This window comes from Arvicanthis niloticus, chromosome 21, assembly GCF_011762505.2.
Source record: "Arvicanthis niloticus isolate mArvNil1 chromosome 21, mArvNil1.pat.X, whole genome shotgun sequence".
Classification (NCBI taxonomy): domain Eukaryota; kingdom Metazoa; phylum Chordata; class Mammalia; order Rodentia; family Muridae; genus Arvicanthis; species Arvicanthis niloticus.
Window position 1 is genome coordinate 16,609,529 of NC_047678.1, and position 15,575 is coordinate 16,625,103.

General features: G+C 44.1%; 1 protein-coding gene across 2 annotated transcripts in view; it reads left to right on the top strand.

Moving 5' to 3' along the window:
• Gk5 (glycerol kinase 5) overlaps nt 1–15,575 on the top strand; it is a 73,137-nt gene that overhangs the window by 10,026 nt on the left and 47,536 nt on the right. Inside the window, exons 2-3 of one of the 2 annotated variants that reach the window (XM_076917848.1) lie at nt 5,992–6,081; nt 10,364–10,439. In XM_076917848.1, the coding sequence (XP_076773963.1) occupies nt 10,378–10,439 (62 nt within the window). In that variant the 5' untranslated portion in view covers nt 5,992–6,081; nt 10,364–10,377. Of the gene's footprint in view, nt 1–5,987; nt 6,082–10,363; nt 10,440–15,575 lie in introns of both variants that reach the window. The other variant, XM_034484112.2, reaches the window with a different exon arrangement.

Sequence of the window (15,575 nt, forward strand, 5' to 3'; positions counted from 1 at the left end):
TTTCCTTCTACCACAATATGATGCAGCCAAGGGAGCCCTTGCTGAACTAAGGAGGGTGTCGTGAGTTTGAACTATCAACCTCCAAAACTGAACTATAAAAACCTCTGGTGAAAACGGACATGGCATGCGCTGTACAGCAGTGTAGGTCATATAATCCTGAAGTCCCACCATTAGGTCTAAAGGCTTGGAGGCTTGAAGGAAGGGGATACCCACATGAAGTTGTTTTGAGAGAGAGAAATTGTTTGTAGCAGTTTGTAGTAGTAGAATGTAACATTCTAACATAATTAGAAAAGCCTGGCAAATTGCTTGGTGGGAGGGGAGTAGATTTTGTTAAACCTGCTTCCTAGGAACACTGGAGAATAGCAGACACCCCTGCCCCCCTCACCTTGTAACACATCTGGCTTTTCAGTTCTCATCTTGACTACTTCTTCCGTGTTGGACAGTTTCTTCAAGTGGTACTGTTGGTGGGCTTCCTGCTCACCTTTTGGTATCTAAAGTACTGATCTCTGGCTGCTGTTTGTAAGATCAGCTTCTCCAGAGGGTGAACCTAGCACCTGTTGCTCAGTGAGGAGAAGCCACAGTGTGGTTCAGGGGCTTCAGGGAACCTTTCATGGAGATTTTACCCCCTTTCCAGGGCTCAGCCAGCTAGAATCTCCACTCTCTGCTATGGGCTCTTCTCTTTGTTTGAGTGACTAGCACACCCCCCCCTTTGTCTCTGCAGTGCCTGAAAAGTCAGAGACACTCAGAGATACTGAGGGAAAGAAATAGGGGAGACACCTCCTGTGGGCACTCCTTTCTGAGGAGCAGAAGAGAGGTAATCTGACTCAGGTCTCATAGAGCATTTTAAGGAAGCATGATTTTACTTGGAGTGAAATGAGGTGAAGGCGTTGAATGGAATCTGCACAGGGCATTGTCTTCTGTCAAGCTGTCCCACCTGCCTGTTCTTTGTTCATATTAAAAACATTTGTTAAATCCACTCTGATCCTGTTTGTTCTCTTCTCTTTGTTCTTGTTCTGGTGCCTTCTTTTTGAGATAATGTCTGTCTGTAATCCAAGCTGCCCTGGAACTCAAAACAGACCTCCTGAGTGCCATGATGGCAAGCGTGTGGCTCATACCTGGTTATCTTTATTTTTATTGTTTTTCTTTTATCCGAGTCTTAAAAAAGTACCAGGGATAAATGTGTTTGTTCAAGCCAGTAGTTAAATTTGTAAGCTATAGGCTCCTAAAACATTTTTAAGGATTATTTTACGATTTTTGTGTCTGTGTTTGTATATAAGAAGTATGCCACCTGTATGCCTGCAGAGTCTAGAAGAGGGCCTCAGATTCTCAGCAGTAGGAGTTAAAGATGGGCGCGAGCCAGCTGACTCGGGCAAAGCAGCAAGTGCTCTTAACTATTAAACCATCTCGCCAACTCCGTAAAGCATTTTTATTTCTAACTATTAACTGAACAAAATGAAGGGGGAAAAAAAGCCAAAACAAGTTAGGTGCAGTGTGGGTAGCACATGTAACTAGGCACCAGGAGTTGAAGGGCCAGCCTGAGCTACATAGCAAGTGCCCACTGAGAAAAGCAACAGAACTGGGTAGAGACTGTGTGGCTAGAGCACTTGCTGTACCAGCATGAGTGTCATGTCACAGCGGGCCACAGTGGCAGAGACAGGCAGCTCACTGCAGCCTGGTGGCCAGCCATCCTAGCTGAAACAGTGAGAGACCATGTCTGAAAAAATAAGGTGGAACGTGACAGAGGAATTCCTCTGACCTCCACCAAGCACAGGCATGCACACCTGCACATACACATAAGTATGCCTGCATGTGTACGTGCACGCACGCGCGCGCGCGCGCACACCCCCCCCACACACACACCCAAACCCCCATCCAGCACAAAAAGGAATGGTTTTAATTTTTTTTAATTACCACCAAATTAAAACATAAAATGGAGATTTTTGGGGGGTGGTTATAGTTCTTTGAGTGTTAGTACCCATAGGAGACTAACCTAAAAACTCTTTCACACACTGTGACCTTACCGGCTTCCCACCAGCCCCTCGCTCAGTGTAACCACCTGTCTCTTCTCCATTACATAGTTCGGTCTTCTGAAGACGATCATATAAAGGTTGAGTGTGGGCCTGGAGGTATACCTCAGAGGATATTGTGCTTGTCGTACAAGCATGAGAACTGGAGTTTGTACCTCCAGCACCCATGTTTGTATTGGGTGGGCATGACAGCCCATCCATGATGATAGAGAGGGGGTCCTGTTGCTAACCACCTAGCTAGACTAGTTGAGTAGACAAACCCCAGATCCAAGTAGGAGACTCTCCCTTGTTGGTCTTTTTGCATAATTAGTGTTAACTGTCGACCTCACAAGATCTAGGAACATCCAGGAACGTGCCTCTGGCCTTGGTCCTGAGGGATTATCTTGATTAGGTTAAGGCCGATCTTAACTGAAGATGGGACCATTCTCAGGGCAGGGGATTCTAGCCTGTACTCGATGGGGGATGTAAGCAGAACACTGATCTCTCTATTTCTGAGTGTGGATGCAGTGTGACCAGCTGCTGGAGGTCCAGCCACCGTGGCTTGGCCACCATGATGAACTGCGCCCTTGTACTGGGTGCCAGAGTAAAGCCTTTGTCTTTTTAAGTTGCCTTAATTTTTTTTTTCCCTTGGAAGGGAGTTTTACTGTAGTGGAGAATCTAAGAGAAGAGAGACAGACAGTTCCTGTGTAACTGGGGTGGGTCCCCAGAAAGGGTTACCCTTCTGTTGGCTTTTATCAGGACATTTTGTCATAGTGAGAGGCAGAGGAGGAAAGCTATACATGTGCACACGTGTGTACACTTGTGTACCCGCACACAAGTTGGATATGACAGTGCATGCTTTCATCATGAGGGCTGAGGCAGGAGGGGCACCATGAGGTGTTATTCTGCAGCCTGCCACCTCTTGCAGCATGCCACGGTGAACATTTCTGTCTGTTGGAATTAAAAGGAAAGAGAACAATAGAAAAAGAAACGTCTTCTATGGACCCATACAGTAAGGCATGCCAGGGCCGAGTTATTCAGCTGATAGCCTTTCGAGATTTGCTCAAGCTGTGCGTATCCACGGCTCATTCCTGGTTTGTTGGTTTGTTTTCTGTCTGCTCCTGGGGACTGAACCAGGGCCTTGCACTTGCTAGACAAATGTTCTGTCCCTGAACTGAACCTCAAGCCCAGCCATTCCACCTTATCCTGATAGTAATCCGTCACTCGTGTGCCACATTCATTCTCCTATGGAGGGGCATTTAGATGTTTCCAGTTTCTGACAGTTACGAATAGACAGTGGGAGCGTGTGTTCTCAGTTCTCTGGGGTAAACACTCAGGAGTGGGTGTGTTGGGGCATGTGGTAGGTGAGTGTTTATCTGTTTTTTTATTTTGTTTTGTTTTTTTAAGACATAGACTCATCATGTAGCCCTGGCTGGCCTAGAACCCACTATGTAAACCAGGCTGGCCTCACAGAGATCCTCCTACCTCTGCTTCCTGAGTGCTAGGATTAAAGGTGCCATTATGCCTGGAAAGGAATGCTTATCTTAGTAAGAATTTGCTGAGCTAGGGGTGTGGGCCCACGCCTGTAATTCTATACTTGGAAGGCTGAGGCAGGAGAATTAGCAGTTCAGAGTCATCTTAAGTTAAACAGAGAGTTTGGGCCCAGCCTGAGTTACGTGTGAGACCCTGTCTCAAAACAGGTCAAAGCACATCACACCACCCCCAGCATCCACCCACCAGCACCCAAGCCCAGTCCTGTTCCTGATCGGGTGTACCATTTTGCATTCTTATTAGCAGTTCATCCAGACCCAGTTGTTCTGCATAGCCATCGGTATATGTAACTGTTTGGCTCATGTATTTATTCAGATTTACTATTATTGGGGGGGGGGGAGCTACATAGGCATGTCCATAATGTGTGTGTTGACTCAGTGCCATAGCGCTCTGTGGATGCCAGAGGGACAGCTTCATGACTTTAGTTCTCTTTCTACTTTTATGTGAGTTCTGGGAATGGGGTTCAGGCACCTTCTGCTGAGCCACCTGGCCAGTGACGGTTCATTATATCATCACCCGTACTGTACTTATCTACAGTTAGTGGTAACACATTGGTTTTGTTTTTGTTTTTTTTTTAAATATTTTTTTAGATGTTTAAAAATTTAACTTGTGTGTGTGGGTTGTTTACCTGCATGTATGTCTGTGCACCATGTGTGTGCAGTATCCATGGATGGGGACCAGAAGGGGGTGAGTGTTAGATCCTCTGGAACCAGAAGATGGATGTGAGCTACCATGTGGATGCTGGGAATTGAGTCCAGGTCAACTGTGGAGCGAGTGCTGAGCTTCTTGGGACAGGGCTTTCTTAGGGAGCCCTGGCTGTCCCGTAACTCCATATGTAGACCAAATTGGCCTCGAACTCAGAGAGATCCTCCTGCCTCTGTCTCCCGGTGCTGGAATTGAAAACATGAACCATCACACCTAGCTAGCAATTTGTATCTTTCTAACACCTAACGAGTTTTAACGTCTTTGTGTGCGTATTTACCATATTTTTCTTGGGAATTGCTTGTTTTGCTACTTTGCTCATATTTATTTATTTATTTATTTATTTATTTTTGTTTTGTGCATTTTTAAATTGGGCTGTTCATTTGCTTGCTGTTGAATTTTCTTTATATATGCTGAATCTAGGTCATGTCCTGGGTAGTCATATGCAGCTATTTTCTATTAATGTGTACTTTATAATTTAATTCTTTCTTCCGTCCCTGTCTCTCTCCCTCCCCTTTCCTCTCCCTGCCTTTCCCTCTCTCCCCTTTCCTGTCCTCTTTCCCTCCCTCCCCCTTTCCTTCCCTCTTCGTTTCTCCCCTTCTTTTTCTTGCCCCCCCTCTTTTCTTCTCCCTTCCCTCCTCTGATTTTATGACATAGGGTGGTCTTGAACTATCCTTGCCATTGAGAATCTTGAATTGAGCTTTCTGCTTCTGCCTTCTGATTACTAAGATTATAGATGTGTTCTCTGCCCATGCCAGGAACATTCATTTTCCTAAAAGCCCTCTTGACTTATTCATTCATTCATTCACTCATTCATGTATTCATTTGTTTACTTAGGTTTTTTTTTTTTTTTTTTTTGGAAAGGTCTCCCTGTGTAGTCCAGGCTGGTCTACAGTTGATGATCCTTCTGCCTCTGCCTCCCACCTGCTGGAATCGCAAGTGTGTGGCACTATGCTTGGCTTATCGTTCTAAATTTCCTGTGTTTGTGTGTGCACCATCAAGTGGTCAGGCAGGGAACTGGGCATCGGTCTGTCTCTTCATTCTCCTATGTCTTTAGTTTCCTAATCAGGGACTCATCTGGACCAGTGCAGCTTCTGTGTAAACCCAGGAGTTAATCCACAACCTCCTGGACAATATTTCTTCCTAGTTGTCTTTTTCTTTATTGCTGTTAATTTTAAGACAGGGTTTTGCTACATAGCCCAGGGTGGCCTGGAACTCACAATGTAGCTGAGGCTGTGAGGCTCCCCTGCTGTTTCAGCTTCTGAGGTGCTGCCAGATTTGTGTGCTGTTTTGTTTGTTTGTATTTTCTGAGACAGGGTTTCTCTGGGTAGTCCTGGCTGTCCTGGAACTTTCTTTGTAGACCAGGCTGGCCTCAGACTCACAGAGATCTGCCCACCTCTGCTCCCCAAGTGCTGGAATTAAAGGCATGTACCACCAGTTACAAAACATCTTCATTGAAAGCTTGAAAAATAAATGAAAAGCTAAAATAAAATGTAAACCCTCTATAGGCAGCTGAATGCTGCTGTGTTGGTAGATAACTTTTGTTATTTTATCATTTCAGGGTGGGTGGAGAATGAACCCATGGTTTTGTATATACCAGGCTCTCTTTTTAAACAGTAAAGATTAATTAAATGCAATCATGTTAATTATCTTAACCAGTAGTTTAAGATGCCGATATTTTCAGGTTGGTCTAATGCCACTGTCACTAAATCTTGTTTTCATGAATAGGTAGAAAATGTTTACCCTCAACCTGGCTGGGTTGAAATCGATCCGGATGCTCTCTGGACTCAGTTTGTTGCTGTAATAAAAGATGCTGTCAAAGGTAATGGAATTTACAAAGAGACTGGAGTCTACAATGGACTTTTTTCTGATGAGCTTTCCTCAGCTTTTGAGAGAATTTTGTGGACTGCTAAATTTATAATGTATGCACAAAATGTATGTAAGTTTATATAACATATACAACCTTTTATATATCATATATACCATTTATCATATATGTGATATGTATAAATATATATTTATAAATATAAATAAGTAACAGATATATAAACGTATTTTAAAATTTCACACACCAATTGTAGTTGAGATCAGTTTAAGCGGCTTAGGAGACTCTGCCTCAAAAAAAGGAAAATAATAGTGTCCAGTTATTAAGAGCACTTGCTGTTATTTTAGAGGAACCAGTTAGGCCTCTCAGCACCAGCATCTGCTGGCTTGCCACAGCTTGTACCTCCAGCTTCACGGATCCAGTGCCCTCTTCTAGCCTTTGTTTTGTTGTGTTTTTGTTTTTTGAGACAGGGTCTCACTATGTAGCTCTGTTATCCTGGAGCTCACTCTGTAGACCAGGCTGGCCTTGAACTCAGAGATCCACCTGCCTCTGCCTCTTGAGTGCTGGTATTAAAGATGTCGGCCACCACTGCCTGCCTCATATTTTTTAAGTAGGAAAAATAAAAGCTGGTTTTAGTGTAATAAGAACATTGCAAGTTTAGGGGAGGGGACTGGGTTGCTTTTCCCTTTTGTCTTTCTAGATTTTACTATTTCAGAATTTCTTTTATGAATTACAGGAATAAAGAGTTGATGGATAGTTCAGAGATAAAAATATGCTTACCATAATGCCCTGCTGGTAATCTTCAGGGGTTTATGTTTTGCTTTTTGTTTTTTAAAAGCCAAAGACTGTACCATGAACATGTGTCTACTCCTCCCCTCAGCTGTCATCATTAGGGTTGTTAGTAATCTTACTGAGCACTCTGACCAAAAGCAACTTGGGAAGGAAGGGTTATTTCATCTTGTAGTTTAGACGTCAGTCCGTCATCACTCGTGGAAGTCAGGGCCAGAACCTGAAGGCAGGAACTCCAGGCAGGAATAGGAGCAGAGGCCATGCAGTAGTGCTGCTTACTGGCTTGCTTCCGATGCCTTGTTCATCTTGCCTTAAAGGCCGGGCATAGCATCACCACAGAGGACTGGATCCTTCCAAATGAATTGATAATCAAGAAAATGTCCCACAAGCTTGTCTACTGGCTAATCTGATGGAGGCATTTTTTTAGTTAAGGGTCCTCCTCCTCTTCCTCTTCCTCCTCTTCCTCCTCCTCTTCCTCCTCCTCCTCTTCCTCCTCCTCCTCTTCCTCCTCCTCTTTTTCCTCCTCCTCCTCCTCTTCCTCCTCCTCCTCTTCCTCCTCCTCTTTTTCCTCCTCCTCCTCCTCTTCCTCCTTCTCCTCCTTCTCCTCCTCCTTCTTCTTCTTCTTTTTTGGTTTTTTGAGACAGGGTTTCTCTGTATAGCCCTGGCTGTCCTGGAACTCACTCTGTAGACCAGGCTGGCCTCGAACTCAGAAATCCACCTGCCTCTGCCTCCCAAGTGCTGGGATTAAAGGTGTGCGCTACTACTGCCCGGGCCAGCGAGGGTCTTTCTTCTTAAGTGACTTTAGCTTGTGTTAAATCAACAAACTAACCAGTGCAATTGAGAAGCAGAGCTTTGCTTTGTTTGGTGGTTCTCAGCAAACTTCCCCTGCTGGGTTCTTTGGCCAGTTATGCCTCAATACAAGATGATCTCATAGGAAAGAGACACTTCCTGTGTGACTAAGAAGTGTTCTCACACTCCTCAGGAAATATACATTAAAACCACTTTCCAGCAAGTCACTGTTGACTGGAGCCTTTAATCCCAGCTACTCGGGAGGCAGAGGCAGGCAGATGTTTAAGAGTTTTAGGCCAGCCTAGTCTACAGAAGGAGTATCAGGACAGCCAAGGCTACACAGAGAAATCCTGTCTTGAAAACACAAAACAAACAAACAAACAAATAAAAAAAGAAAAGAAAACACAAAACAGACAAAAAAACCCAAAAACAAACAAACAAACAAAAAACGAACCCTAGTTCCCAATACTCGCTCTTCAGGATTCTTTTACCTTTCTTTAAAAGATAACTTTATTCTCAGTCTAGAGTCAGAGCGCGTGCACCGTTTATGTAGCTGCCGGTCTGCTCTGCCACCTGCAGCTTGCTCTTTTTGAAATTGATAGTTAAATTAAAAAAAAAAATTAAAAGATTTTTTTCCTTTGCATACCCATACCTTTCTGTATGTCTGTCTACCCTGGCTGTGCCTAAACTTGTGGAAGCCAGATGAGGACAGCACTTTCTGTGGAACTGAAGTTAGAGATTCCAGTTGCAAGCCTCCATGTGGGTGCCAGGAATTGAACTCTGAAGAACAGCTGTGTTGCTAACCACTGAGCCATCATCTCTCCAGACCTTTTTTATTGACCCTTTTCAAAAAGTACAGGCCAGCTTAGTCGACTGTTTTTATTTTGGGTTGTCTTATTCCTCTTGATCAGATTTAGGTTAAACATTTTTTAGAAGAAATACCAATATAGGGGGTGACACATTTTTCTCAGTACTTACAGAAATTGATTTTAGCCGGGCAGTGGTGGCGCATGCCTTTAATCCCAGCACTTGGGAGGCAGAGGCAGGTGGATTTCTGAGTTCGAGGCCAGCCTGGTCTACAGAGTGAGCTCCAGGACAGCCAGGACTACACAGAGAAACCCTGTCTCGAAAAACAAAAAAAAAAAAAAAAAAAAAGAAATTGATTTTAAAAGAATATTACAAGCTGACTGTGGTGACATGCCATGTAATTCCAGCACTCAGGAGGCTAAGACAAGAGGTTCAAGGCCAGCTTGCACTGCAATAGTAAGACCTAATTGCAAAGAAAAAAAGAACATTATAAAAACACATTTCTAGCTCAGGAGGCAGAGGCAGATGGATCTCTGTGTCCTCAAGGCCATCCTGGACTAACTATATCATATGTTCCAGGCCAGCCAGGGTGACATAATGAGATCTAGTCTAAAAACAAAACAAAAACCCCACATTTCTATATTTTAGGAAATTTAGTTCAAAAAGCTAATGTTTTGGTCTTGTGATGTAGCTTAGTGATATACTGTGTTTGCCCAGCATGCTGGGTTCTATTTCCAGCAGCACAAAGAAAAACAAAAAATTTAAAATTGCTCAGGGCTAGTGAGATGGTTCAGTGGGTAAAAGCACATGCCATGTGGAAGCCGGGTGGCCTGAGTTTAATCCCTGGAACCCCTGTGAAGGTTGAAGGAGAGAACTGAATGCACATGTGTATCATGTGTTCCCACCCCCAATCATATAATGCCGCTCCCAGCAAAGCAACAACTGCTTAGTGGTTGAAGGTGCTTCCTACTCTTCCAGAGGGCCCAAGTTCGGTTCATAGCACCCATGTTGGGTGGCTTAAGACTGCCTGTAACTCCAGCCCCAGGGGTGCCAGATCCCTCTCTAGCCTCCTCGGGCACTTGAATACATGTGGTACACACACACAAATGTCAACTTAGTGGAGGGCCATGCCTGTACTTCCAGCGCTCAGGCTGGTGGAGCAAGAGGATGTCTATTGGGCTAAATAATGAGATCAGGGCTAGCCTGGGCTACAGAGTGAGCTTTATCTCAGAAAAAAAACAAGACAAACAAAAACAAGCTCATGTTTTTATTTTTATACTTAACATCTGTTTGTGTTGAAAAATATGATCTCAACTTCAGTCATTACACTAATTTCCATTGAGATTTGAATTCACCATCACCAGGCAGCTTTTATTATAAGGTTTGTTATATTAACCTATTATGTTAGGTTATTACCTAAATAAAGATCTAGGTTTTTAGTATTATCAGGGGGGAAAAATGGTGTGTTTGATATTTGGGTTTTTTTTTATTGTTTTGTTTTATTTTTTAATTAATTATTTTTGTCTTATCTTATTTGCATTGGTGATTTGCCTGCATGTGTGGGAGAGTCGCATCCCCGGCAAACTGGAGTTACAGAGAGCTGTGAGCTGCCGTGTGGGTACTGGAAATTGAACCCAGGTCCTCTGGGAGAGCAGCCAGTGCTTTTAACTTCTGAGCCATCCCTCCTGCTCCCCCTACCACCCCCATTTTAAGTTTTAAAAGGACAGTTTTTGTTATTATTAGGGATCTTTTTTTATCTTTTAAATATACATAATGCAAAATTATCTTAGTTCTGTTAAGTGGCCTCAGACATTCTTGTCAGAGATTCTATACTGTGGTTACACAGGTAAACGTCACTGGGTTTTAAACATGTCTTACCTGTCTTTACCTTCAGCTGCCGGGGTGCAGATGCATCAAATTGTCGGTCTCGGCATATCAACGCAGAGAGCCACTTTTATTACGTGGAACAAGTAAGTGCTTTGTGTGGCCCACACTACTTCAAGGGGTTGGCTGCTTGGGGAACCTGTCTGGGGAGTTGTCAGTTTGTGACTGGAGGACAATTGTGTCTGGCTAAAAGAGATTAAAACGGGCCTCCCTTTGGCTCATACTTTGCTCATCACCTGAACTTAACTTACTTAAAATAATGAGAAAGAAGCCAGGCATGGTGCCCATTTCAGTAGTATGTATAGTGAAATTAAAACCACACAGTAGGGCTGGAGAGATGGCTCAGTGGTTAAGAGCACTGTCTGCTCTTCCAGGGGTCCTGAGTTCAATTCCCAGCAACCACATGGTGGCTCACAACCATCTATAATGAGATCCGGTGCCCTCTTCTAGGCTGCAGGCATACATGCAGGCAGAACGTGGTATACATAAATAAATCCTTAAAAGAAAACATTCAGGGAGAGATTTATCCTTTAAAACAAAACAAAAAAAACAAAAACAAAAAAACACCACAGAAGGGCCAAGTCTGAGGGTAGCCACAGTGAGTTCCCCTTTCAGACGAAAACTTGAAATAACAATAAGAAATGGCTGTTGTCATAAAAGTTCCCTAGTCTTGTCTTGTGGGAACACAAAAGTCTCAGAAACTTGCTTTATACTTAAAAGAGAGTCAGGGCTTCTAACATGTCAGCAACACAGCGCTAGAGTAGTATTTCTGTTCTCAGGCGTGCTTGTATTGGTGTGTATCTTTGCAGTATCTGCCTGCACGTGTGTGCTGTAGACAGTCACGTTAACGTCACAGCTGCCAAGCTGATCGGTCGCCTTTGCTCTCCCAACTTTCATTATCTGGACAACAGACAAACCAGGGAGGAAACAGCTTAGAAATAGCTTGGTGGGCTGGAGAGATGGCTCAGAGGTTAAGAGCACTAGCTGCTTGCTCAGAAGTTCTGAGTTCAATTCCCAGCACCCACATGGTGGCTCATAGTCATCTGTAATGAGATCTGATGCCACCTTCTGGTGTATGGGCACGCATGTAGGCAGAACACTGTATACATGGTACATAAACAAATCTTTTTTTAAGATTTGTTTATACAGCAATTGAAAAAAAAAAAAAAAAAAACAGAAATTAGCCATGTTGTTTAAGGTCCCTCAGGGACTAGAGCCAGGATTTCAAACTATCTTTTGTCTTTGTTATTTGTTTGTTTGACCCCTCCTCCCTTTTTTTCCAGTGCTGAGGATTGGACCAGGGCCTCAAGGGGGCTAGCCCAGTGCTCTTCCATTGAGCAGCACCTCAGCCCCAAATCATTTTGTTTTCTGTTCTTTTTTTTTTTCTTTCCTGTTTGTTTTTAACTGTGACACCTGTTATTTTTAATTACTCCCGTCTTACTCTCAACATGTTTTTTTTTTTCTCCTTACTTTTAAAAATTAAAAGGAGCTGGACATTGTGGTAGCATGTGGCCACTGTCCCATCCCTCAGAATCTGAGTCTGGAGGATTGCTTACATCCAAGACCAGTCTAGCTTTGCAGAGACACGTATCAAAATAAAAACAGAAACAAAACTGTACAATGTTTTTTCTTTCTTTCTTTTTTTTTTTTTTTTTTTTGGTTTTTCGAGACAGGGTTTCTCTGTATAGCCTTTGGCTGTCCTGGAACTCACTCGGTAGACCAGGCTAGCCTTGAACTCAGAAATCCACCTGCCTCTGCCTCCCAAGTGCTGGGATTAAAGGCGTGCGCCACCACCGCCCGGCTACAATGTTTTTTCAATCAAAGCTCTGGACTCTAGGACATCTTGAGCTTGGGCAGTCAGGTGACAGGGTGACAAGAAGACTTAAACTTGCAAATAGAATCAGGATGGGGCTTTTCATTCTGTATCAGGCAGGAGGAAGAAATGTGGCCAGGCTTAGTGGGTCACACCTGTAACTTCAGTACTCAGATGGCTGAGGCAGGAAGATTGCTACCAGTTCAGTTCATGGCTAGCCTGGGCTATACAGCAAAACCTTGTCTCAAAAACAAATTAAAAAAAAAACTTAATACTGAATAAATCCAAGCGAGCTGCATGTCTAGCCAGCGGCCAGCGGCACCGTCCTCACCATTCTTTGCAGGATGGTGGATGTTTTGTGTGTGGGGAACCGACAGAAGGCGGCTATCATCCTTGCAGCCATCTTGAGCCATATACCCTGACAAGAGACTTGTTTACAATAGCCTAAAACAGCTGAGCACACTCTGATAACATCTTGTTTTAGATACCCAGGATTTTCCCTTGGGTGTGTGAGACTTAAAGACATGACTTAGAAGTGAGACATATAAAAGTGAGAGACAGACAGAAGACAGACACTTGAGATTAGACACTTGTACTTGGAAGAGTACTTGAGACTTAGATTAGACACTTTTACTTGAGACAGGCACTTGGAAGAGAACTTGGAACTGGGAAAGAGATTAGGAACTTAGAACTAGGAATTAGACACTTGGAGTTGGAGAAGGACTTGAGACTTATTACAGCTGGGACTAAGATTAGGACTTGAGACTTGGTGCTGAAGCCCAGGACCTGAGACTTGGTACTAGGAATTAGGGACTTGGAGAGAAGAAGAGAGACTGAAGAATAAACGGGATTGAATCACACTCTGTCTGGTCTCCATTCTTCCCGTCTGTTCTCACTCTCTCTCTCTTGCTGAACCCCGAGCAGCTTGGGTCAGTGCGGGCTCTAACAGTTTAGCCCCCAAGGCTTTTGGCAGTGCGGGTTCCAACATTGATAGAGTGGTCCCTGACATTTTGGCCCCCAAACGTGGGGTAGTGCGATTCTCGACATTTGTGCATTGTAGTGTTCCACCCCTCAGGAAGAACCCAAATCTGCAGTCATTGTAGAATGGCTCTCACTTGAGAATGTCCAGCAGAAGCCTCCAGAAGTAGCCATGTTTTCTGGTAGGGACTCTGGAAGAAAGAGAAGCAGGCCACAGTTTTACACTGAGGTTTTCTTCCCTCGTAGATTTAAAGAGATTCAGGGCGGGAGGAAGGCTAGGAAAGTAGTACCAAGACAGATGTGAGAAGTCTGTGATTGGGAGGTGGGGTCTGGAGAGAGTTCCCAGGCGAGGAACTTGCTGGAGATATCCGTACTGCTCAGAGTTGGAGGTGCGGTCATCAGTCCCCTAGTTTGCTTTTGTGTCACCCACAGCAGGAAGGACAAGTGTTGGACAACAGTTTTTAATGTGACAGTGGGAATTTTAGAAAAAGCAGGTCAGGTTCTGAGACAGTTCAGGTACTGGTGAGCAGTAAAACAATTTATTCTGAGTTTATTTGACTATTCTTTTTTTCTGTCTTGAAATGTTTATATTTTATGAATTTTGGAAAAACTTTTTGGCAGCAGAATCTAAAATATAGGCAAGTTTTGCAGAAATGTGTATAGCCCTGTCCTTATTTGATGGAGAAATGACAGGGTCTTCTTCTGCTCACTGGGCTAGTGAGCCACTGTGCAGTGTCATGACGGAAGCAGCCACCTAGTCCCCATAAATGCCAAAGACAGCACCAGGATGGATGGACGGCACAGAGTGAACAGGAAGTACATCAGGTCCACTGAGAGAGAGACAGAGCAGAACCTGTGCTCTAGTCATGGTTTGTTCTAGTACAGTCAGCACCCCCCACCGTGTGTGTGTGTGTGTGTGTGTGTGTGTGTGTGTGTGTGTGTGAGTGTGTGAGTGTGTGTACGCACATGTATAGAGGCTAGATGTCAAGAGTGGGTATCTTCTGTTGGCTTCCACCTTAGTTTTGAATCAGGGTGTTTCACTGAACCTGGAACGGACCAATTGGCTAGACTGTCTGACCAGTAAGCACCAAGGGAGCCTCCAGTCCCCACCTCTCCAGCTCGGGGATTACAAGTACACACTGTACCCACTGGCCAGCTCCCTGGCAGGGTAGCTTTGTTTGAGATAAGCATTCATTAACTAGCCCAGACTGCCCTCAGATTTGAGGTAATCCTCTTGCTTCAGCCTCCTGGACTCTCAGATTACAGGCATGGGCCAGTATGTTGGATTTTGCTTTTTCTGACTGTGGTGCAGTCCTGTCTTCACGACTATAAAAACTGATTTTCCTCACAGTATTAATATCAAGAAGTTTAAAACTTTGAACTTCATGTTTTCTCCCTGAGTTCCCGCACACCCACCTCAAAGCCCGGAAGCTCAAACGTTGACGTTTTCAGTCCTTCATGCTTTTTCCTATTCTTTTGAGCTAAACCTTCTTTTTTTTCCTTCATGTTTTGTCCAGGGCACACTTAGCTTGCTTTCTGCAGTGATTATGCGTGGTGATCCCTCCATATTGCTGTTTTTGAAAAAACACCACTTGTTTGTTTCTTCAGTTGCTGAGTCTCTGGGGAGATGTCGCCAGGCAACTCCAGATCAGGGTGTGTGCCAATTAGCAGTTAAATGTGAGTCAGAAGCCAGGATCACTCAGTAGCCTTGAGTTTCTCAGGCACTAGCTCTGCCTGCTGCTTTAGGAACTGAAGCTGATGTCACACCAGCCCTGGGGGATTTGTATTCTCCATTGGTTGCGGGAGGTGTAAACTGCCCTGGTCCTAGCCAAGCAGAGTGCTTACTGGAGCATTTGACGTTTGTGTTAATGGTTATTACTAATTGCTTTGACACCAAGTGTTAAGAGCCACAGAAAGTATAAAGTGTCACAGGACTGAAGGCAGTTTGTTTATGATGTCATTCATGTTCCTCTCTGTTCTCTGCTTTTATTTTTTTTTTTTTTATTTTTTGGTTTTTCGAGACAGGGTTTCTCTGTGTAGTCCTGGCTGTCCTGGAACTCACTCTGTAGACCAGGCTGGCCTCGAACTCAGAAATCCGCCTGTCTCTGCCTCCCAAGTGCTGGGATTAAAGGCGTGCGCCACCACCGCCCGGCTGTTCTCTGCTTTTAAAGAGCTAAAACTGACCTAGTTCTATGCTAACCGAGTATTGGAGTACATGCCTCTATTAAGATCAACTTCTTGTTTGTTTTTTTATTGTGTTGAGTTAACTCCATTTTCATCTTGTGACTTTTTTTTTCCCCTTTCTTCAGCTGTGCTAACCCTTCAGCTGCTGTGCTTCACCTGCCTTAGGGCCTTTGGACAAGTAAGAGTCATTCTGTCAGAACACCTGTGGTTTGTCAGAGCCAATTCATTGTCATTTCTCATCACCACC